Source organism: Bemisia tabaci, chromosome 8 (assembly GCF_918797505.1).
Source record: "Bemisia tabaci chromosome 8, PGI_BMITA_v3".
NCBI lineage: Eukaryota > Metazoa > Arthropoda > Insecta > Hemiptera > Aleyrodidae > Bemisia > Bemisia tabaci.
This window is the reverse complement of record NC_092800.1, coordinates 25,995,530-26,018,108: the sequence shown is the minus strand read 5'-3', so window position 1 is coordinate 26,018,108 and position 22,579 is coordinate 25,995,530. Positions and strand designations below refer to the sequence as shown.

At 34.8% G+C, this 22,579-nt stretch overlaps 1 protein-coding gene across 2 annotated transcripts; it reads right to left on the bottom strand.

The window, feature by feature from the left end:
- Positions 1-487: 487 nt before the first annotated feature.
- On the bottom strand, positions 488-22,493 carry LOC140225196 (uncharacterized). Of its 2 annotated transcripts, XM_072303093.1 has the most exons (15): positions 22,409-22,493; positions 21,719-21,859; positions 11,302-11,524; positions 10,610-10,753; positions 9,661-9,714; positions 9,022-9,150; positions 8,158-8,304; positions 7,503-7,631; positions 6,553-6,734; positions 5,830-5,938; positions 4,562-4,801; positions 3,884-4,104; positions 2,891-3,264; positions 1,614-1,716; positions 488-992 (listed from the first exon to the last, which is right to left on the bottom strand). In XM_072303093.1, the coding sequence occupies exons 3-15, from the start codon at positions 11,312-11,314 to the stop codon at positions 852-854; spliced, it is 1,986 nt and encodes a 661-aa protein (XP_072159194.1). In that variant the 5' UTR covers positions 11,315-11,524; positions 21,719-21,859; positions 22,409-22,493; the 3' UTR covers positions 488-851. The 2 variants fall into 2 exon arrangements, with proteins under 2 accessions (XP_072159194.1, XP_072159193.1); XM_072303092.1 differs by lacking the exons at positions 21,719-21,859; positions 22,409-22,493 and adding an exon at positions 16,091-17,582.
- Positions 22,494-22,579: the final 86 nt, after the last annotated feature.

Genomic DNA, 22,579 nt, shown 5'->3' with positions numbered 1-22,579 from the left:
CCAAATTCCTTGAACTTTTGAGGCTACTTAGCCTTTGTTAGCTGACCAGAATAAGTCAGTAACATCAAGTGTCAATTACAAATTGCAGAACTCAGCTTGAACTAATAAAATAAAAGTCAAAAATTGTTATTTTGAGAAGTCAAAAACTCAGATTTAGAAATAACAGACACTGTAGTTTGTTTTACTCTGCGACTGACAGCTTTGATACACAGTAACTACAGCATAAATATGAGATTTTCTCATTTCATTTTACAAAATGGATCTAATTTTTAAACTTAAAAAAAAAATTAAGTATCCACTTTTGCCGAGACTTGAAATAGTGTTCACCGGGTTTAAAAACTTTAGGGACTACGGAGAACCTATAAGAAAATTCAGCAGGTTTAAGCCCCTTTTTGCAGGAAGGTCTTCAATTACTTCAGCTGAAAATAAACACTGGAAATAAGGTGCATACTCACTTTTGGCAGGTGGGTGTAAAAAAAAAAAATAATTTTAAAAACATAAAAATTTAATTAGAGAAATGTACAAGTCACGAATTCTAAGTCAACACTTTATCAGCAAGTCACACAGCTCTCATAATGGCTTTCATTTTTTACATGAACTACAGCCGTATCTCGTAATAACATACCTCGAAATAACGTTTTTTCGGAAATGACGTTCATATTTTTAAGCCCGGCAAGTCATTTCTCACTGTAGCGTCTCTCAAAATAATGTTTTCCCGGAGACAACACTCTACTCTCATTTACCCTTCAAAAACGTTATAACGAGATACGACAGTAAATTAACTAAAATGGAAGTTTTATCACATGACTTACTTTGCTTTTGCTTTTTCTACTGGGACTGGGACTAATTTCTTACTCTGTGTTAATTTCGACATCTGTTCTGTTCACAAGGTTGGATTCAGGTTCTTTCTCTTCCTTCGAAATGTTGTAGCCTATTTCATGATACCGAATTGGATATGTCAGCTGATTACCTTTATCCCAAGTATACAGCTCCTGAAAAAAGGCAAAAGAAAAATTGAGTTCTTCTTCGGCAAAAGTACATAAGAGGCTTCTAATCCTGCTGCACATAGAATAAGGGAGCAATACTGATTTTGCAGCAAGAGGCATCGCATTACCCCATTGTATCGCATTTTTGACAACTACACACTTGTCATACCCTTGCATTCACAGTTCAAAAACGATGGTTTAGGTTTCTTTTATTTTCTGGCTAAACACCTTACCCTCCTTACTTACCATCCGTGTTGAAGAACAATAACATAAATAATGAGGAAATAAAATTATCTAGGCACTCGAAAATGGTTCACCAGTAAAAAAGCATATGTATGTAACATGTTTTTGTAACCGTTCGTGCTAGACATCTACAATTAAGCACACATCTTTAAAAATATTTCGTAGGCCAAAATAATTTTAGGGTTGGAGGAAGTTTAACTATTTCAGAAAGGAAACGATTTTCAATAGTTATGTACAATACGTTTTTCTCAAAATTACCATTATTGTTGTACACCCTTTTACCAAAGAAGTCCTCAACTTCGAATTTCACTGGAATATCAAGTTAATGAAAGCTTAAGCTAAGCTAAATCGAAGCTCCAGCAGAAAGGAAAAAAGGGTACTTACTTTACTTTTGTGATTATAACTTATCATTGTTGTATTTCTAAATGGATTTGTAAAAGGCAAACTGACTTCTAGTAAAGTGCTCTTGTATAAGTCTAATGAAAACCTGAAAATCAAAGGAATCAAAACTTCAATAGGAATTATGAAATTATAATAATTGGATGCTGCAAAATGTGTAGATCCAGAGGTGTAGTGACTGAATCAAAGAGGATGGCACAAGCAGAGTTCTTCATTTTTCCAATTTCTTAACTTTTCCCGGACTTTTTTGCTTTTCTCTGGCTCCAAAATTTCCGAGTTCCCTGACTTCTGAACAAAACTTCCACTTAGATTTTTGTTTCTTTTAATCTCGCTGACTTTCAATACACGTAGGACAAAATTTCCACTCCTAAAGATTCAAATCACGAAAAAAGGATTTTGTGAGTGGTTTAAACTCTCTCGAATGGCATCTGTTGAAGTTGCTGAGCTGATGCGCTACTCACAAAATCCCCTAACTTTTTTGAGTCGATGTAGAATTCCCTGACTTTCCATGTTTTTCACACCACTAAAAACCCTGACAAGGTATGAAATTTACGAGCCTGATTTTTAGAACAAAATAATCGTGACTTTAATATTTTGAGCCTGTTCTTGCTATCTTATGTATCTTCAATATTTTTCAAGGTCTTAATATTTCTGAGATGGAATTCTCTCATTAAAGAATTGAGCTTGAAATCAAAGTAAACTGAACACAAAATCAGTTTATTTAATTGTTGTCGCAACAGTGAGCTGAAGCAATATTCTCATCTCATCACCTTCCTGCCGAAGTATCACAAGCGCAATTCGCTCTAAGAAGACATGTTGCCAGATATATCAATAATGTATTAATTTTTTTAAACCTTATGCACATACTTTCATGAAAATTTCTGGGATTAATTTTAAGTCAAGATAAATATTAGGTGCAGTTTTCGAGTGATTCTGTTAATTAGATTTTCTGTGAAAAATTGGAAGGGTTAGAGTAGTTTGGCAACATAGTGCCTAAGCACAAACAGCGCTTGTGATAGTTTGGCCGGAAAATGACGATCCGACAATTTGAAGTTCCAAAATAAGACAAATTAGAACTTGAAATTACTTTCCCTGAAAATTGTGTTCTTCCGACTACATACAAACTTCAAACTGTTCAATTTCAGTTTAGTTTGACATTTTTTCTGCCAAAATTTCTGGGAAACACTCTTGCAAGTGGGAAAGTATTTAAATTAAAAAAAAAAGCATCATTATCATGAAAACAGAAAGAATATATTACTCACCTAATATTAGTATTCCTGTCAGAGGCGCTATCCACAGCATATAATACACCACAAACGATGAAAGTATCTCCTACTTTTTGATGCTTAAGACTGATATTCCAGGCATACTCTATATCCAAGGAATATGGATCCATTTTCAGGACAGCCGTGTTGTTAGGGCCAGGCAGCCCATAAACCACCCACAGACCATTTTCATCGACTGAGAAGTCCAAAAACAGATCTTTCCGCTGATACAAGTAATTTGATTGGTTAATGACTAAGAATGGTAATTTTGCAGCGATGAAAGTTTCTGTTGTTAAGTCCAACCTGATAACCCGAGGATTGTTTCTTTCATGGTAATAGAATGATCCATTGTGAATTATATGCTCGTGCCCCTGAAAAGATAAAAAAAAGTTACACTGCATGAATCCTTGATTCATCTGGGAAGTCAGACAAAGTGAAAGAGAATTATTTCGGTCTTTGTTAATACACATGCCTCAAAGCTTATTTAGAATAATGAGCACACACACTTGGCACATAAAATAATATTCCTTCATTTTTTCTTGCCAGGATTTCAACATAAAGTTTACTTGCACTGTCAGTCGCTACAAATAACTCCAGGAGTGGACATACAGGCGGGAACGCAAGGAAAAATACCGAAAAGCTGGTATTGTTAAGGATAATTCTAGACTCCTTTGTCTCCTTCACACAGTAGAAAAACAAGTAAAATGGGCGGATCCTAGCACTGATGGGCTCTTATTTCTAGTTACTTTTTCCGCCCCAGGGTAACTCCGTAAAAATGCCTGGTGACCACAAGAAATCTAAATCATTCAAAATCAATATTGAATGTCACGATATCTTGTTTAGATGAACTTTCGCTCTCCATTATCTATAGGGATTTGACTGTTTCATATTCATAATTCAAGATGTAACGTTACACTTTGACAAATAATCAAATAAATTTTGAAGACAAACAACGAAACGAGAAAGGGGGAACTGAAACTTGTCACTTACCATGAATGGATTCAGTAAACGGTACTTTTTAGTTGTTTTATCTTTAGTGTAGTAAGTTTTGTTGGAAAATTCGTACAAATAATTATGATCATTCTCTTTGGTGACCCAGTATTTTTCAGAACTCATTTCGTTCTTTGGATTCAGGTCCCTCATCCAGCTTCCAAAATCTGAATTCGTAAATCGATGAAACACTGGTTTCCCCACCGCATAAACCTGACAGTCTGAAAAAGAAACAAGATGCAGCTTACACGAATAAAAAAATTTCTGAATTGGGCTTAATGATTTGGGCACCATTTTACGAAAGGGAACCAAGTTACATCGTCAAAAAAATTTAGTTAAGGATAGTTTTAAGATAATTGTCAAAAAGCAAATTTACTCCTATAAAACAGTGGGTAACGTCCGCAAAATTTATTTAGTTTACAAAAAGTGAAACTGAGCTTTTTTTTCTAAATATTGAGCCTCATGGGGGGGGGGGACTTTTGAAACCCATTTTTTTTGTTTCAAGTCAAAGTCACTCTGTTCCCTTTTGATTAGAACCAGATAATTTTACTTCCTTTGCGTTAAGTATAAAATATCATTACTCGTTAACTTGCCAAGAATATGAGTACAAAAACGCACAAAAAAAAACTGACAGTAAAAAAATCCTAAATTAGAGAATAGGCCGAGCATAATACCAACCTAGTGATCTGTTGGTGAGTTTTGGATAGGTGTTGTTGCCTAGATTCCAGATTTCTAATTCTTTGTGTCCGAGAAGATTGTAGATTGAGTAGATGCTCTCTTTGCATTTGGATTCCTTCACGTCCGGACACTGCGGGCATGGCTCAACCTGCGGACAGAAGTCCTCCAAACCAACCTTCTGAGGGGCTAGTTCTCCATAAACTTTTCCCCCGCTGGATGTAGGAAGTCTTGGATCAATTTCTGAAAGGCAATAAGCAGATTACATTCTCTGAAGTCAAAAAACTGTGTCACTGCCCCTATGTTTAGCTAGTAGGAATAATTTTGAAAGGGGAGAAAATGAGGAGAAGCTGCAAAAGATTAAGTAACAACATTTCTTGTGAGGGAATAAAATGTAATGTAGTAGAGATTGCATAATTTTGTTTCTATTTAAAGACGAAAAGACCTGCTCAACACCTTTAGTATCATGTAGTTTAATAGGTGATAACTAGGTTCTAGGTTCTTTTTGAATAAGTCATTCCTCATATTGTCGACTTGACGGCACAAGTTTAAAATTTAGGTTTCAGATCAGATTCAATGGTCAGATTAGGTTTCAGATAAATACTTTTGAGAACTACCAGCGGACAATGGACCATTAGACAAGGTACGAATTTAAGCGATCTGATACATGTTTCTTAACCAAAATTTTACGTATAACACGATTAGCGCAACGAATATTACTGATTCTACCACCTAACAAAGATATTTACTTTTTTATTTCACATTGGTCACGAGGAATTTGAACTGCCCGCTCACAAGAAACTCAAAGCTCTACGCGAGTCAAATCGTGCACTACAACGGTTTCAGCAAGCTTCTCAATCGAGCAATGCTCATTTTCCACCATGTGTTGTTTAAATTATAAGCAATTTTCTATAGCTGAGCTAAAGCGTCAAAATTGAGGTTGCCAGATTTTTAAATCGCAGATACTGTCATGATAACGTTTAGCGCGTGATGTGAATCACGTAGAGCATTGAGTTTTCATGAGCGGGTGGTTTGAATTTACGCATCAAGAATGATTAATTATCTTCGTAAAAAGTTGATATCAGTAATTTTCGTTGTGCGCATCGTGTTCTACAGGAAATTTTGGTTAAGACAAATGTATCAGAATGCTGAAATTCGTATCTTGTCTAGTGGTCCATTAGTTTTTAAAATAAGTAGAAAAAGATAAATCTATTCCATTTTGCGAAGAAAAGATGAGAAGAAAAAGGAAAACTAGATAAACCAGAAAGTACCAAATGCTGAGAGTGATCCACTTTGTATTCCAACTTCATTTTTAGCGACACAATTGTAGAAACCCGCATCTGTTGCGTTGAATTTTGTGATGTTTAATTGCATCAGTGACTGCAAAAATAAAATTAACGAATCAAAAAAATTAAATGAAGAACAATAAAAATGCTTTGATTGATTAGGTAAACTTCTTGATTTCTCGGCTATATGATTAACATTTTCTGCAATTGAGAGACTGAAAAATCTTCATTTCAGGAGGCGGCAAAAGCTCCAGAGAAATGTCAAAACTAAGTACCTTTGACATCGTTGTTACTAGTAAAGCCTGTAAAATACAACCATTTTCAATTAATTTTTATATTATTTCGGATCATATAACCGTCAGTTTGGGATTAGGTACTCTTATGATCTCGGCACCAAAAAAGATCATACCTATAAAGGCCGTCTTTTTTGGTACTTAGATCTCTTATTTATCATGGTGCTTTATTTAGCTTAACAAGTTTGAAAATTAATTTTTGGTAGTCAGTATTTGAGATACCATTCTAAACGTTTACAACTTTAAAATAGAATTCTTGATGTAATTTAATTTAAATTGATAAGATTGATTAACTAAATGTCCACTCTGATTGGGAATCATGAGTAACAAAAAAAGGAAAAAAGGAGAGAAAAAGGTTTTAAAAAAAAGAGATCTTGGTTAATTAGAGTTTTGTATAAAGTGAAAATCATCTTACAGTATATTTGTTGATTTCTAGAATGAGAAACCGGTATTTGCCACTGCTTTCACTGATCAACTTCCCGTCACCCTTTTCCCAATATCGAACGGGTTCTGGGTATGCCTGAACTTCGCACTCCAATATTAAAGAGGAACCGTTCATGACACCTAAGGGTTTTGTTATCTTTATCATAGGCTGGACTGAAAAAAATAAATTAACATTTCAGTTAATCTTTCGAAAAAAAATATCAGACAGTGACAGAAAACATTATCTGCTCTCAGTAAATTTGAAAGTTTGATAATAGCACATTCAACCAATAAATGGACAGAGTTCATCAGAAAGGAACCAATCCACATTAAGTTGAAACTGAGAAAAAGAGGTTGGAAGTTTTATCCATGCATAAGGCTCAATGCAGAAAATAAACTTGAACCTCACTTTTCACAAACTAGTTTCTTTTCTTCGACTTTCAGATTTTGACAGGAGAAAATAAACTACTAGTGGAACTCAAGAACATTTTTAACTCAATTTTTTCGAAAATGTGGGTTAGTTCCTTTCTGATAAACTCGGTCCAAATATACATAGTTCATGATGGACAGCATAATATTTATGGATAATATTGAAAAACGCGCATTCCTTTTGCAATGTTTCAAAATCTCTGATTGTTTCATTTTCTGAAAAGAGAACCGACTAAAAGATTTTCTGAGAATATATTTAAATGAGAGAAGAAAAATCATAGAACATTTCGAGGTAAATTAATGGTTAGTTTGCCTTAGAGGAGAAAAACAAATTTGGATGGGGATCTGTAATTTTATAATAAAATGAGTTGTGCAAAAAGTAGTTTGCTGAATTCCGGGTCGTGACAATATTCTCTCCCTGCATATTAAATGACCCATATTCATCTCTATGCATGAGCTGGCTCCTGAACCCTATGAATATGAAATTAGAGAATGAAAGCTCCTAATACTCACAGTATACCTCCAGCGTAAAAGTTTGATTAGCAGAAGGAGGGATCCCATTGTCTGCTATGCATTGGTACACACCCATGTCTGCCCTAGTTATCATTGGAATTTTTATTACATTACCATTGACAGCCGAGTCTGTAAAACAAACAAGTAGTTTCATAGGCATTACTTTGTTTTCAGTATGATATGCAGGGTGTCTGCTTAGTACTGGATGAATTTGGGCATAGTAGATTTAAGTCATTTTTACAGCAAAGTTAGGCTTGTATGGAACAAGATTTTTCAACTTTGATTACTTAGAGAGACTTTCAATGAACTCTGACTTTCACTGCTGTGACCGTCTTGCCTGAAAACAACTATTGAACCAAAACTTGTGAGGCTTCTGCTAGAGAAAGTGTGGAAGGAGGAAGAGAGAGGAAAAAATTCAACCTTAAGCTTCAGATCTACCGATATCCATGATTGTAAAAAGCCTGAAAGTATACAATTTGACACATGATACAAAGCCTATTTAAATGCATAAACTACTCTTGTCCCACTTGTACTTGAAAGATTGGCACATCTGATTTAGAGGTTCTTTTTTCGCAGTTCCTCGTGAGCTTTCAATGAAAGAAAACCTGAGATTTGGTGCGTACAAAATTCCAAAATTTTAACATACGAAAATTACCTTTCCATCGTCCGAGATCAACGGTTGATTTATCTAATCTGCGCCACTGAATAGTTGGCCTTGGTGTGCCAGTAGCAGCACACAGAAGACTTACGTTATCCCGCTCATGAACAATGATAGGACCAGAAAACAAGAGTGGACTAGAACCTGAAAAATACAATTTGATACTTCAAAAAACCACATTAGTAACATACTTGAACAACTTTGAAACAGTAAGAAAGTTTAAGATTAATGAAACCACAGGCAAATATTTTATATAGAAAGAAAGAGGCTATTGAAAAATACAATCTGCCGAGGTATTCCCATTTCAACACTTATCGGTTTTAAAGACTGGTGGCAAAGGAGACATTAACTCATCAAACACGTGTTTCCTCTTTAAAACACACACTAGACATTACAAAAACAATCTCTCTGGTGTGAAAATAAGGCAAACTTGGCATATCGGCTCAACTGTTGCTCTTCAATTGTTTACTTTTTGAGCAACATTGGGCAGGGAGGGAATTCGAATTGATTGAGAAGCTTGCAAAAAATTTTGTAGTGCCATACTTAATTTATGTATACAGTCTAATGACTCTGGTTTTTCTTGTGGGGGAAAATTCAAATTTGTTATAACCAGAGCGACATGAAAACATTAGTGTCAAGAGTTAAATTCAGTTATTTTCGTTGCAAGAATTGGTTTTTCTATGGAATTTTAGAGAGGTAAGTTGCATCCTTAAATTTGTACCTTGTTTAATAGTCGACTAATTAGACTTACTATTGTTAGTTTTTCGAGAGATCATCAATGTGACTGAGTTATATATTTTTTCTACATTTTAAATTATTTTACAATTCTCCATTCTTTGAGAGACATGTTGACATTCTTACCGACTATGGCAGGAGGAATCAGTAGCTCATTGCTTCCATTGACTGGTGACAGCCAGGCGTTGACACCTGGAGTTCCAGGAATACCATTAGTACCCGGTCTTCCTGGTTTCCCTCGTGGACCCGTTATTCCTGGAAAATACAAGCTACAATAAAGTTTATTGCTAAAATAGTATTAATAATTGCTCAATTTTAAAGAAAATATGTTTCTTACTCACTAACAGGGATTCAGAGATTTCTTGGCCTCCCTATTTGTCAAACTGGCATCCCAATCTTAAAAACTAATGTCCCAATATTTTTCTGTTAAATATGAGAATGGATTTTTAGCGACTGAGAAAGTGATTTTCTCAGCTAAAATTTGATTTAATGAGAAAAAAAATCTAGATTGGACGAAATCTTCAATCTTATTTTTCTTTAACTTTTTTAGGAAATAAATTTTAAGAAAAGGGCACCTGCCCCATCACATAATATTTTATACAGTAGATTACATTTCTTTGATTATTCAAATTATGAGAGAGATGATTTAATGACTGATATTGAATATTCGTAGATTAAAGATATCATTGTGGATATAATTGCATTTGCATAAAATTTATGGTTATTATATTATTGAGAGAGTATCATTTATTTGTAAAAACGTACCTCTCGGTCCTGGAGGCCCAATTGGTCCTGGTGGTCCAATATCTCCAGGTATGCCTGGAAAATTATAGAGACAAAACAATAGAAAAAGAGCTCTAACATCAAAAACAACTTTAAAATTTTCAAGAGAATCATTTCAAGACAAAAATTCTAGAGAAAATTTGAGCCAATTTAATTTCAAGTGGGAATAAGAGGCTGAAGCAAGAGCAAACATGATTGAAGACATGATCGAAGATTATAAGACTCAATGCCATAAGATGCGATGATGACATGAGAGAGGGAAAAAAGAAAAAGTGCAAATTGAGTGATGCATCAAAAAATGTCTGAAAGCAAAAAGGAAATAAATGCTTTTCTTCTATGACAGAAATTCTAAGTTTTTGAGAATCATTTATACTGTTCCACACTGAATAAGTTCATCCTGACTCATTGAAATGATCCTGCTGCTGAATAGATCCTAGTGTTGGTCTGACAGTAGGACTTTGGGGGAGTACCTATTCCTAATGCACCTGCTTGGACTGAAAGATGTCTTTTTTTTTTCAAGTTTTCCACCGAAACGTACCGATTACATTTTTTTTTGTAAATCTATGATTCCAGTTTTTGGTTTTTCTGGGCTTTTTTTCTCATTGGAATAGTAAGAGCCCAACTTTGTTCTGCTCCAGTCGTTTGAAGTATTCAAGGCATAATTTAGTGTTTTTTTTCTTTCATCATACTTACTCATTGTTTAGTATGAATAATCTTCAAAAAACACGATTTTAATGATAGTCTTTTTCTCCATGATTCTTTTTACATGAATTTGACACATATTTTACATCAGAAATCCAAAAAGGGTTTCTCCATTCATAGGTACCTATGTTTCAACAGTTTTTTCATATTTTTTTAAAGTCCGAACTTCACACCCAATGCTACTGGGCCAATAACAGGATAAATTCTTGATTATATGAGACGATCTTACCATCTGTCCCGTTGAATCCAGGATTTCCATCTTTACCAGCTAGCCCATCACGGCCAGGTATCCCATCCAGACCATTTCTACCAGGGATACCATCTAATCCTGGTTCTCCAGGTACACCATCCCTTCCATCAAGTCCAGCAACACCTTCAGATGAAATAAAATTTAAAGTACGAGTAGCACAGATTTATTACTTTAATAGTAGACCGATCTGTGCACAGTACCACTGTTACTTTAGTGAATGCTCGTTTGCTACTGGACAGCAGCAGCACAACTCTCTGCGAACAGAGACTGCCAACTTATCTTATATGTTCTCTAGCTCAATCAGACTGTTAAATTGATATTTTGATCCACATACACTAACCTCAGACCATGAAATTCAGCAAACCGGGGAATTTTTAAAAAATTCTGGGGTGAATACCTAAAGATTGAAATCAATAAAAACCCTATGGAAAAGGACTCAGTTGATAAGGTGAAAGTTTTGATGCATTGCAGATCAGACCTTCCACTGTTAGATGTAAAACAAGGAAATGTGGAAGTGTCCTCTTTTTATTAAAATTTCTCTTTACGATTGTAGGTCGTGAATTTATTTATTTATTATTTTGAATCATAAATTTAGGGCATTCAGAATCATTTGATAAGCACACAAAGACTTGAGTTAATCATAAAATTAGGTAGCTGATTAAAAAACTAACCTGGACTTCCCATCTCTCCTTTAGGTCCACGAGGACCCGGCTCTCCAGGTGATCCAGGGGGACCTCTGATACCTGGTTCTCCTTGAAGCCCATGATCGCCTTTATCACCCTTTGGGCCTTCGTTACCTCGCTGACCAGGAAGTCCCTGCGGCCCTTGAGGTCCAGGTGGTCCCGGAGGGCAGTAGTTTTGTGTATCTCTGCAATACTGTTCTAGAGCAACAACCTAAGAATTTTAAAAAAAGATTATATTTAGTTTCAGTAGAGGGATTACGAGTTAAAACTCTCCTAAATTATTTTAGTTCAAATGATGAGAGCCAGACTAGGTATATTTTCATTGAAAAGTTTTACCAGACAATTTGCTCCTTTACTCGAGTAAAGTTGCAAATTTTCTTTGCAATTTCACAAAAATTCTTTGTACTTTTCTTTACAAATTACACACCCATTAATGAATACATAAATAGATTATCAGGTAAAACTTTGCAACGATCCGAAGCGATTAAGTCTCCCCACCTCTTGACCCTTCGATTGAGATTTTGAAGCTTATTTTAGATGCTTTTTCAAACTACTTAGAAAATTTGTCCCCCGTTTAAATTATTAAATTTAAATTCTGATAAAATAAGGAAAAAGTTGGACAAAGAAAAACTTATTGGTGCATAAGTTTGCCTAGGATAAGCACCTTCCAAGTTTTGGAGTTGCTTGATTTTTTTTTTACTCAGCTTTGATCAGGGTGTTAAACTTTTTTGAAAAAAATACATACCTTCTAGTGTTAAGGACTATTGGTGAAAACGCTACTAAAATCATAACTTGTCCCCTCACATAATGCAAAAGGTTTTTGTAGCTTCTTGTTATCTTAGATTTGAGTTTAGTTAATAATATTATCAACATTTTGTAACTAAGTAGGTATAGATGTCTCAGATGACTTTATCAAAATTGTTGTTGTAATGAGAATTTCTAACTCAAAAACTCTACACTCAATTCTTCGATCTTTCACAGTATTTTCTTCTTTTGCTTGATTATTATTTGATTTCAGTAGGAAAAACTGAGGTTGAGCCTCCAAATGCTCAAAGAATAAAGCTACTAGCATTAGACCGTTACTTTTGTCTATCCTAAACTATTCTGCATGGAAATCAAAGCCAAAACATTTTTATATCTTGTTAAAAACAAACTGAGATTTAAAAAGGGAGCATCACAATAAGCAGCATTCGGTATCCTTTCCTCAAAGACAGTATAATTTCCTTGGGAAAGTAGCATTGAGCAAGGTTCAATCTGAATTCAAGAGGACGAGAGATCTTCACAATATACAACACGATGTTATATTTATTTAAGTTCAAGGCAAAAACTCTCCAATATTCGTTTGCTGATAACGCTACTCATTAATTGATTTTATGATAACGGATACAAATTTTAGAGCTTTGTTGGTAGAATTTATTGTTCTTTGGGACCCCCCCCCCCCCCCCCCCGGTTTGAAGTCCAAGCTGCCGTTTTGAAAAGAAGACACTAGGAGAAAATACAGATTAAAAACTAAAAAAGCCTTTAAAGAATAGCAATGATACCTACTCCTTCTAATTGTGATTTTGGAAATAATTTGTATGGTGACACATGGTTGAAATTTTTTTATGGGTGTGACTGCCTTGGTAGATAATGTACTCACAAAATAAATTGAATGAGGGGCTCCTTCGATGATTCGTAAAAAAGTTCAGAAAGATTAGGCTCACACAATTAATTGAAGATAATTACTGTTGATGACCTGTCTTGGCCTACAACCCAGAACAACTGATTGAGTAAAAGGCTCGATTACACTCCTCAATGAATTTGAGACAGTTCACAAGGGATCAAATTAGTTCTTGATTCATGAATGAGTGTACGCTCACTCATCATCGTTCATATGGAAATGAGATATTTTTAAACAAAAGGGGAATGAACTTTGTGACAGAGAGCAGCTCCCTAAGCAGAGGAGGTTCGTTCATTCCATGAAAACAATAGAGTATTTATGCCACTGACTTAATTTGATGTTTGTTACCACAAACCAAATGGAAAGGATAAGGAATCCGTTTGCTCATGCTTTTCTTTCTTTTTCTTTTTCCCTTCATACATTTAATTTCACAAATTTAATTAACAAACTTCTTGACAGGGTTACACACTGAGCGACACTGTACATATTTCAGATCAAAAGTTAATGAGGAACTGTGTGGCTCAATTTTAAACTTCTAAATTCAATTCATAAGTGATTATACTGTCTTTTCCATGCTTGCTGAATCTAACTCTTCGCTTGTGAAAAAACCAAAGATTACTCGAGTCAAATTGGGCACTCCCCTACTTCCAGTATAATTGGCGAATAATTCATTTTCATGTTTATCGGCACCATTGTAGTCAATAATAACAAGAGCATTGTGCCAGCTGATGTGATTACGAAATAAAAAGCTTTGCAATAAAAAAAAACATCAAACTGGAAAGCTTGGGTACCTATGATTTAATTTTGTAATGAGGTTTTTGGTAAGGTTTTTGTCATTACAGCGGCTACCAAAGCCCTTCTGTCATTATTCATTTCTTCTCAGTCATAAATCTTCATTGGAAAGTTTATAATTACCATGTTCCAAGAGGAGTTTGGATTTTTGTAAAATCAAACTCTGGGTATTTACTGAGCGTGTGGTCTTGTTTTCATTTTCCCTGCACAGCAAATTTGAATTGGTTGATGGCAATGTGAACTATAAATATTGATATCTCACTTGAAGATTGATTTCAGAAAGTGATACTTTCAATAACTTTTGAGAGAAGTCTTGATGGGGAAAAGCGAGGTAATTTCATTCTTACTCTGTCTGGTGGTAGAACATGTATTGAAAGATAAGGAATTTACTGGCTGACAGCGGTAGAAAATATCGATGACTGAAGTACAACACCACGCATCTTCATTGCGGTGTTTTAAAATTTCAAATCCAAGTTTGATTTTTCGAGGAGAAGCGAGCCAACTTAGTGGCTTGAAATTAAAATGGAATATTCTGCTGTCAGGGAAGGAAAATTAAGGAAGTTTTCCAGAGATTACGTTGAATACTTTTTCGAAGAAAAAATGAAGTAAGACTGCTATGTCGCAAATGGAGATACATGGTTTCGCACTTTAGCCATCTAATAAATTATTTATTAGATGATTTTTTATAGAATAATAAATCAATTATTTCACACCTTCTGGTAAAAAGGGTACGAGGAAAATAAATTGGTATAATTTGGCATACAAAAACTATCTATTGTAAACAAATTGTAAATAAATCATTAGGTACTGTAAGCTCTCTAAATCCTTAACCTTTTAACCTTTTTTAACACACATTTATTCAAAGACCTCGGCTGTTCCCATGATATTTTTGGCAATCAGCAGGTAAGAATCTTAAGATGAATTTGCTGTCATCAAATGTTTTGATTAGGACTTGGGTTCATCATTCTGCACAGTTTGCTGACCAATGGCAATTTATGATTTTAACCTTTTTAACCTTTTTTAAACAACATTTATTCAAAGACCTCAGCTATTCCCATGATTTTTGGCAATCAGCAGGTAAGAATCTTAAGATGAATTTGCTGTCATCAATGTTTTGATTAGGACTTGGGTTCATCATTCTGCACAGTTTGCTGACCAATGGCAATTTATGATTGGCAAGTCAATAAAAAATAATATTTGATGAAATGAGGGAATGCAATAGGATAGGAACTTTGCAAATGAGTTTAAGATAGAATAATACACTGTTAAAGTTGAAGAGTTTACTTACAAAACGAAAAACTAATTAAGAAACCTAGGAAAGTTAAGTAAAAACAGAGTATGTCAATTAGAGTGAGGTCTGAGCAATTGGATGTCAAAAGTAGGAAGGGAATGACAGATTACATGATCATGAACTGTAAGTATCAAGCACTTAGAATCAAAACAAGAAAACTTTTGGGTCATTTGTGAGTAGTGTCATGGAAGTGTAAGACCCTTTTTTTCATCACATTTAAACTTCTAGATTCAGATACATTTAGAGTGCCTTTCAAATTATAAACTTAGTAATGTAACGTATCAATGATGAAATTAACAAAACATGTACAATATACTTTTGTAAAGTTCTTGCTCTTATTTTATTCAATCAAGAGAAAAATAGAGGAATTTCCCCTCTAGAGTAATAGAACAATGTATGCAATATAGAAAACAAAGGTTCAAGTTTTTCCACTTTCAACATTGATGTAGAAGGAAAAAAATTGGTTGCGCTTAGCACTTATTTGTATTAGCTTTAAGGACTCTTGCATGCTTACATCAGAAGGTTCTCATTACATCATGCATTGTTGTAAAAGACAGATAACAACTCAACGGTTCTTCATGTTCGTGAAATCTAATATGAACACAGCTGTAAAAAAACCGATGCTTCACACTTATTTACTGTTTGCAGAGTGCAAATTAAAAAGGCAATACATTTATCTACTTCCAGAAGAAAAATAAGATAAGCTCCAAGGAATTTTTCCACTATTTCACTGACATTTTATCTTTTTAAAAAAGAATAATTGAACAAATGTCTTTGATCTCATTAAAATTTACAGCATTATAAAGAAAATATGATGAAACTTTTTAACAATTGGTCTAGGCTACTCTGCCAAAAAATTAATGAAATGCTGGGGAAAGTTTGGTAACATTGCACGGCACTAGTAATGTTTCTCCTTAAAGATGATGAACTGAAAGTTCCCCTCATAACTTACTTCGCAAAATAAATAAAATCAACAACCATAATAAAGTACGCAGCAGCAAGGCAAATAAAGAATTTAAGATAAATTAACTCACGGGAATTCGAGAATATGTGTTGAGCCATCGCCATGGATTATCTGTTGTTGAGTTACTAGAGTAGCTAGTTTTCTCTTTTTCTTCCAACTCTGATTTCAAATTTGGGTTATAAAATTCAACATGCTGCGTCACTGAGTTGTCAGAAATAGTATCACTCCGTTTGACACGGTCAAAAACTTTAGTTTCTTCCTCGAGAACGAGGGTTTCATAAACTTTAAAGCACTTGGCATCGATTTGCAGTATGAAAGTGTACAGGAAAAAACTCAATAATATTTCCAAAATAAACACTGATAACAAGCACGCATAGATGAAATGAAACTGATCCATATTAACTTAAAATCATCTCTAAATTCAGATATGCACTGACCAAAAGTAAAACCTAAATTCTTCATGAGACTGATGGGTATTGCACATCATTATTAGTTTGTGTTCACCTCGACCAATTTTAAACAAAATGTTTAGATACAGGAATGATGGTAGCCCATGTGATTTGTTTGTTTAGAGAAGGAGTTGGTTGGCGGTTGGTTGTCAACTTAGTTGAGACTTGAAGTCAATTATCCTCAGTTGGGTCACTCCCCCTCCAATTCATTCCCCTCCAGGAGACTCAGACTCTTAATAACATTCAATTGGTAAGTCAAAAGCCAACACCAGTCAAACATTCTTCATCTATTTTAGAACTTACTTTCTTCCTTCCTCAGCCTTTTCCCAGCTTCTTTTCATCCATCACTCCAGAGAGAAATCTTGAGAAGTATTGTCTCCTCAAAAGTGAATTTCTATACTTCCTTCTTAAAATCCACCTTCAGAAATATTTCCATTTTTTCAAAATATCGATGCTATATATTTTCACAGACAAGGTGGAGAAATGGTGCGGGGTCCACACCATTTTGCGGGGAAAACAAAGCCAAGAAGTTCCAAAAATTATAATTTGAGTCAAAAATAATTTTTTTTTTTAAACTCTTATGATCTTCTTTTAATCTATCTTTATCTAATCATTTTTTCCCTTTTTCCTTTCCTCATTATTTTTATAGATGAAGTAGATTCCAAATTTTAAGCACAAGTGAACTGCAGAAAAATGTTTATTGCTGAAAAGGAAATTAATTTAATTCACTCATGAAAAAGGGTTATGAATATGTCAAGAGAAATAATTTAAACTTGTGAATAATTAAACAATGGAATATTTTCGCCAAAATTTAGGTTCTTCGAAAAGTGTTCCCCAATCCCCTCCCCCGCAAAAGAGCATGTCAAAAGTTTTGTACTTGGGCAAGTTACCTCTATTTTCTGATAGCATAAATTCTTCTGGATATCAGTTTAGCTTTTCACTAATGTTGACATTATTTGTTGTTAAGAGCCTGATGATCATTAAAGAGATCGTTTCAATAATAAGAAGCAGTATTCATATGTTACTGTGCTGTGGAATTTTTTTCTTCTTACATTCAGACGATGTTGATCTAGACGAAAACATTTCACGAAGAGAAAAGGAGCCTCTTGGTTGTTTTTTGTTGAACCTAGGAAGATTAACATCTACACAAATGACAAATATTACCAGCCATAAAAAAAGCAGGTGGATCCCCTTTTCCTGGGGGGAGGGGGGGGAGGGGTTTCCTGGTAAATTTGTCTTCAATTGCCTGTCAACAATAAATGCTCAAAATTATAGAGATGGAAGGGTGCATGAATTTCCTCAAATTTGTAGGTAAAGTTCATGTTTTTTGAATTTCTGAACACACAGTATGTTGCTAGGTCCTATAAAACGTATTGCACGAGTGAATCTACCAATTCATTCATGAAGCGAGGGAATCAAGTTCATGAGTCCTTCTGAATTTATTGTTTGTTTTCACTTTTTCTCCTAAGCTAGGCTATAATGAAGTATTCAAATTAACTGAAAAATTCATCGTCTATGTTTGCTCTGCAATGTACATTTTGAGAGGCAATGCAATGCTATCTTTTAATAATGATTACTGATGGAGTATTGATCAAAAATATATACAGGATCAATTTATAAAACCCAAAAAAATGTGGACTTAAAAATAAATTTAACAATTAGAAAATTTTATGTACAAATTTACAAAAAACATAAATTGAACCGAGTTGGGCAAAAGAGAACCAAGAGTATTGCAAAGTTTGGTGTGAATTGATGTGATTTGATGAGCCAGAAATTGTAGTTCCTAATTGTAAAATGTGACTTATTTAATCATTGAATCAACACATTATCATTGATCAGGGAATAACTGTTTGAACCTACTTCTTGCACACTAGAAAAATTGCTAAATCTAGAGAATATTGCAATGCTCTTGGTTTTTCTTTATAAGCTCAGTCTAATATAATCACTGAACAAATAGCATAACTTGTGAAATAAAATAACAAATCAGTTAGACATTACAAAATACTCAACAACAAAAACATAACAAAATTTGAATCACAATTTAGAAATATTTCCTAATGCAGAGGAATAAAAACTTATTTAAAATCAAGAAAATTTGTAGCTATGTGATTACACCGATAGATCAGTGCGACTTTAAGCATTCTGATGTATGGTTCATAACCAAAAATTCATGCAGAACATGATTCGCGCAATAAAAATTACTGAAACTAACGCTTGCCTGCGATATTTAACGTTTCTTGACACGTAGATTCAAAGTCACAACTTTGAATGATACAAGTGTTGGCCAGTAAATTCATTTTGAGCATGCTAGCGCATCCAACGTTTGATGAATGATGGATTTTGTTGTTCGAATGTTCTAAATCCCTACTCTGTAATTTGGTATAAGTTGAATAAGTAAGCGTATGACCGGTGTCACGTTTTTATTATCAAAGATTAAAAGTAGTAATTTTTAGTATCATAATTAATTCTCTTTTTATTTATCTCGAATCAACCTAAGTCTAACTTATCAACAAGGCAGAGTAGGAATATTGCTTGATTAAGGAGCCTTCTAAAACCATTGCAATGAGCGATTTGATTTAAGTAGACCATTGTTTTTCTTGTGAGCAGGGAATTCAAATTTCCCGTAGCCAATGAAAACTAAAAACATTGATATCTCACAATCAGTTAGGAGCTGATTTCAGTAATTTTTGTGGCGCAAATTGTGTATCTACACAACATTTCGGTGATGAAACATGTACTGAAATCATTAAATTCGTACCTTGCATACTGGTCCATTGCACTGTTGAGAGGGAAAAGTAAGGAAACAGACAGCAGTGTGATTGAAACAATTACATTATTTAGGAAGAAAATATTTTGGAGAGAGATAGACCCAAACTTCTCCTCTTGCTCAAGCGAAAATTTGATCGACTTAAAATCTTGAAAACTCTACTTAAACTTACCTGAGATAAAAATTAGCGTAAAACATGTTAGAGTGGCTTATACCATGTGAAGACATTTTCCACTGTAGTGAGGGATTCTTTCTTCCATATAAAAGGAGGATGGAGTAGGCTGAATTAATGATTTGGTAACTGAATTATAATAAATGACCATAAGGAATTTCTTTACCATCTCCTGAGCTTTAAACAGTCAAAGACAGTCATGTTCTGCCCTTGACAAGTTTCTACCCTCCTTTTCAATAGATGCGTCACTTCTTAGAGCAGCTTGCAATTATAGACTCGCTATCAGACTATACAAACGCCATAGTTTCCAACAACAGCTAACGCTAAATGACACCTACAATCAAACCATTGTTGAAGAAACTGATGTACGTGTTTACTTTAGCTTTGCCCTCACTAGCAAGTTCAGATATTCTCTTCAGAGGACACTTTTTATTAATACGTGGCAAAAAAAAATTGACCAGCATCCTCCCTGTTTGTAGATCATTAGCAGGATGGAAAAATCACACTACTAACATACACTGAGCATAGAAGGACCATTGCACTAAGATTCTTCATTTTGCATGGTATGGTTTCATGAGATTGCAGATGGGGGCTTTTTGCTTTCATATTTCAAGAATAAACTGGGGTAGTTTTTGTGAAGAAGTTGAGTTTTTGGATGAGGGAAGCTCTAGGGAATTAACAAAATGCTCCTCAGAACAATAGGGGTAATGAAGGGACCCTCTCTTTGTATTTGGATGGTAAATAAGTCATTATGAACTAAAACCTGTCCATTTGAGCCTAATTTTTCTTCTTCTAAGAATTGTAGTTGAACGAGAATTAGTTGTCGAACATCCAATGAAAGGTTATTTTCATCATACCTATAAGTTAGGCTCCTGCCATTATCTATGGACTGATTCCACTGCAAATCATGAGTATCTGTGATGGGTATACTAGGAAACATGAATTGATTGTTGGTCTGCTCATTGTTCCATTGTTCTGATGAAGAATCATGTAAAAAGCACATACAAGAACACTCTATCGAAAAATGTTTTTAACAAAACAAAATATTGTGGCAACCTTGCAAAACAGTCCTACCGGTCCTTTTTCCTGCAATCTTCCTGCTCGCAGAGCTGAGTGAGCGTTGAGAGTGCATAAGATGCAGCCACGGCGCGGTGGTAATCATATAGGACTCCGACGGCAACAACGCAGTGGTTGCACAGCCGAGAGCCTTGACGCGGGCTTTGACGTATGTGACCTTCGCGCGAAAATAGAGAATTTTAGAATTTTTCCGGAAAAAAACTTGATTCTTCGATTCGTCAATTTTTGCCAAAATCCTCTATTTCGAATTAACGGATTCTGCGATTTAACGGATTCAGCTTCCGGTCCCGTGAAATCCGATAAATCGAAGTCTCACTGTATCTGCAATTGGATCCCATCATAAATAGCCTTTTTAGAAGATGGGTTACAGAGGTTAATCAAGGAGATAGACAAACTTGAAGGAAGCAGGGGAGTGAAAAACCACCTGTGACTCCATTTAGCTCAATAATCTTTGAAGTGGTTTTGACACTCCCGCAAAGATGACTCAATTCTTAGATAAGTAGAGAATTAGACCAGTGAGCGAGTGAGGTAACTGACAGTCGAGGATAAAACAGATCAAAATAGTAAGTAGTAGCTACAGTTAAGTCAGGTAAGGAATATTCTTGAGTGTACATACGAGAGTAATCATCCTCAACTTGAGTCAATTGTATTTACTGTTCGCTTCAAGGTTGCAGTTTTTAGTGCTGCTTTTTTAGAGTCTGTCACACAGACACACTTTGCTTTTGCATCAGTGGTGAATCTGCAAAATAATTTCAAAATTACTTTCGCATTCCTGCTCTGATACTACGATTAGAAAAAAAATTACAAGAGGAGCTTTCACACTCCTGTGAGAGGGTGACCCTTCATACCTCTCCCATGATACATTCTTATCGGAGCTTTCATAAAAAAATTGAATTTAAGGCACAGAAACAGATCATCAAGCCATGAATATTTGATCCTTTCCGCAGATGGAGGAAAACTTTTTTCAAAGTTTGCATATATCCTTCAATATCTGCTCAGCTGCAAAATCCTGAGTCCCACCGGCAAAACAAAGTAACTGTGAAACAGAAACTCTCACTTACTGCTATCAAAGTCTAGAAAATATGACAGAATCTTTTTGATAAACAGGCCACAGGGCACATATGTCACCAAAACTTAATAGAAAGGGGAGAGGACAATATTTGATCATTAAAATACAGAGACATATTAGAGGTGACAACACCTTCAATAGATAAAATTTTAAGTAGGAAAAACCTGGAGAGTTGTATGTTGATCGGAAGAATCACACTAGCTTGGCCGGTAGGAATGCTCAAAACAGGAGACAGAATTGAAGATTCGATCACAGTTGGAAAAACAGCTGCTAGCACCAATTTAACAGCCATTTGGTAAGTTATTCTAGAAAAAAAAGAAAAAAGGAAAAGATGCAAAGCGTAGCAGACTAAAAAAATATACAAGAAAAAACAAACACTAAAAGTGTGGCTCGAACTGTAAGAAATAGGATAGACGAATGTTGCTGGGTTCACGGCAGGTCCACGCAGGCCTAAAAACATTTCATTAGATTAAAAAATTTGTCTATCAATGCAAGATTGAGAGAGGAGGATGTTCAGCTCAAGCAGATGCATTGGAATACTAAGCTAGGGCCTTGCCGCAATATCTATACTGATTTGGATTTTTTTAGACTTCATCGGTAGATACTCATTTTCTGTCTAATCCTTTTGCTTTGAGTTGAATAACAAAGAGTTGTTCTAATTAAAATAGGTACAAATATTGTGACTAAAAAATAAATTAAATTTGATTTGAGGCCAAAAAACCAAATCTACCGGACCCTAGGTGGCATCAATCTAGTCCTCTGTAAAATTAGATAAACTGCTGCGAATAATTTCAGCTTAAGTCATGAATTGGCTGTTATTTGTCATAATTATGATCAAAATTGATGAAAAGTACCTTTGGATACTGAGCACAAATTTCTCGCCGAAGATTCTTCAACCTCAACTGCTGTCTCCCATAGTCCTGAAAAAAAGAGGTAGTTTTTTAAAAGGAGAATTTTGCAGAGACAGGTCATTTGTAAGCTTGGTACTGAAACTTAATGCTATTGGTGCATGAGAGTAAGTAAAA

Excerpts from the sequence above, each read along its gene's own strand:
- LOC140225196 (XM_072303092.1), bottom strand. The coding sequence starts at position 16,417 with ATGGATCAGTTTCATTTCATCTATGCGTGCTTGTTATCAGTGTTTATT. Across the intron at positions 11,525-16,090 it reads ACACATATTCTCGAATTCCC|GTTGTTGCTCTAGAACAGTA; the intron begins GTGAGTTAATTT and ends TAAAATTCTTAG. Across the intron at positions 993-1,613 it reads GTTATAATCACAAAAGTAAA|GAGCTGTATACTTGGGATAA; the intron begins GTAAGTACCCTT and ends GCCTTTTTTCAG.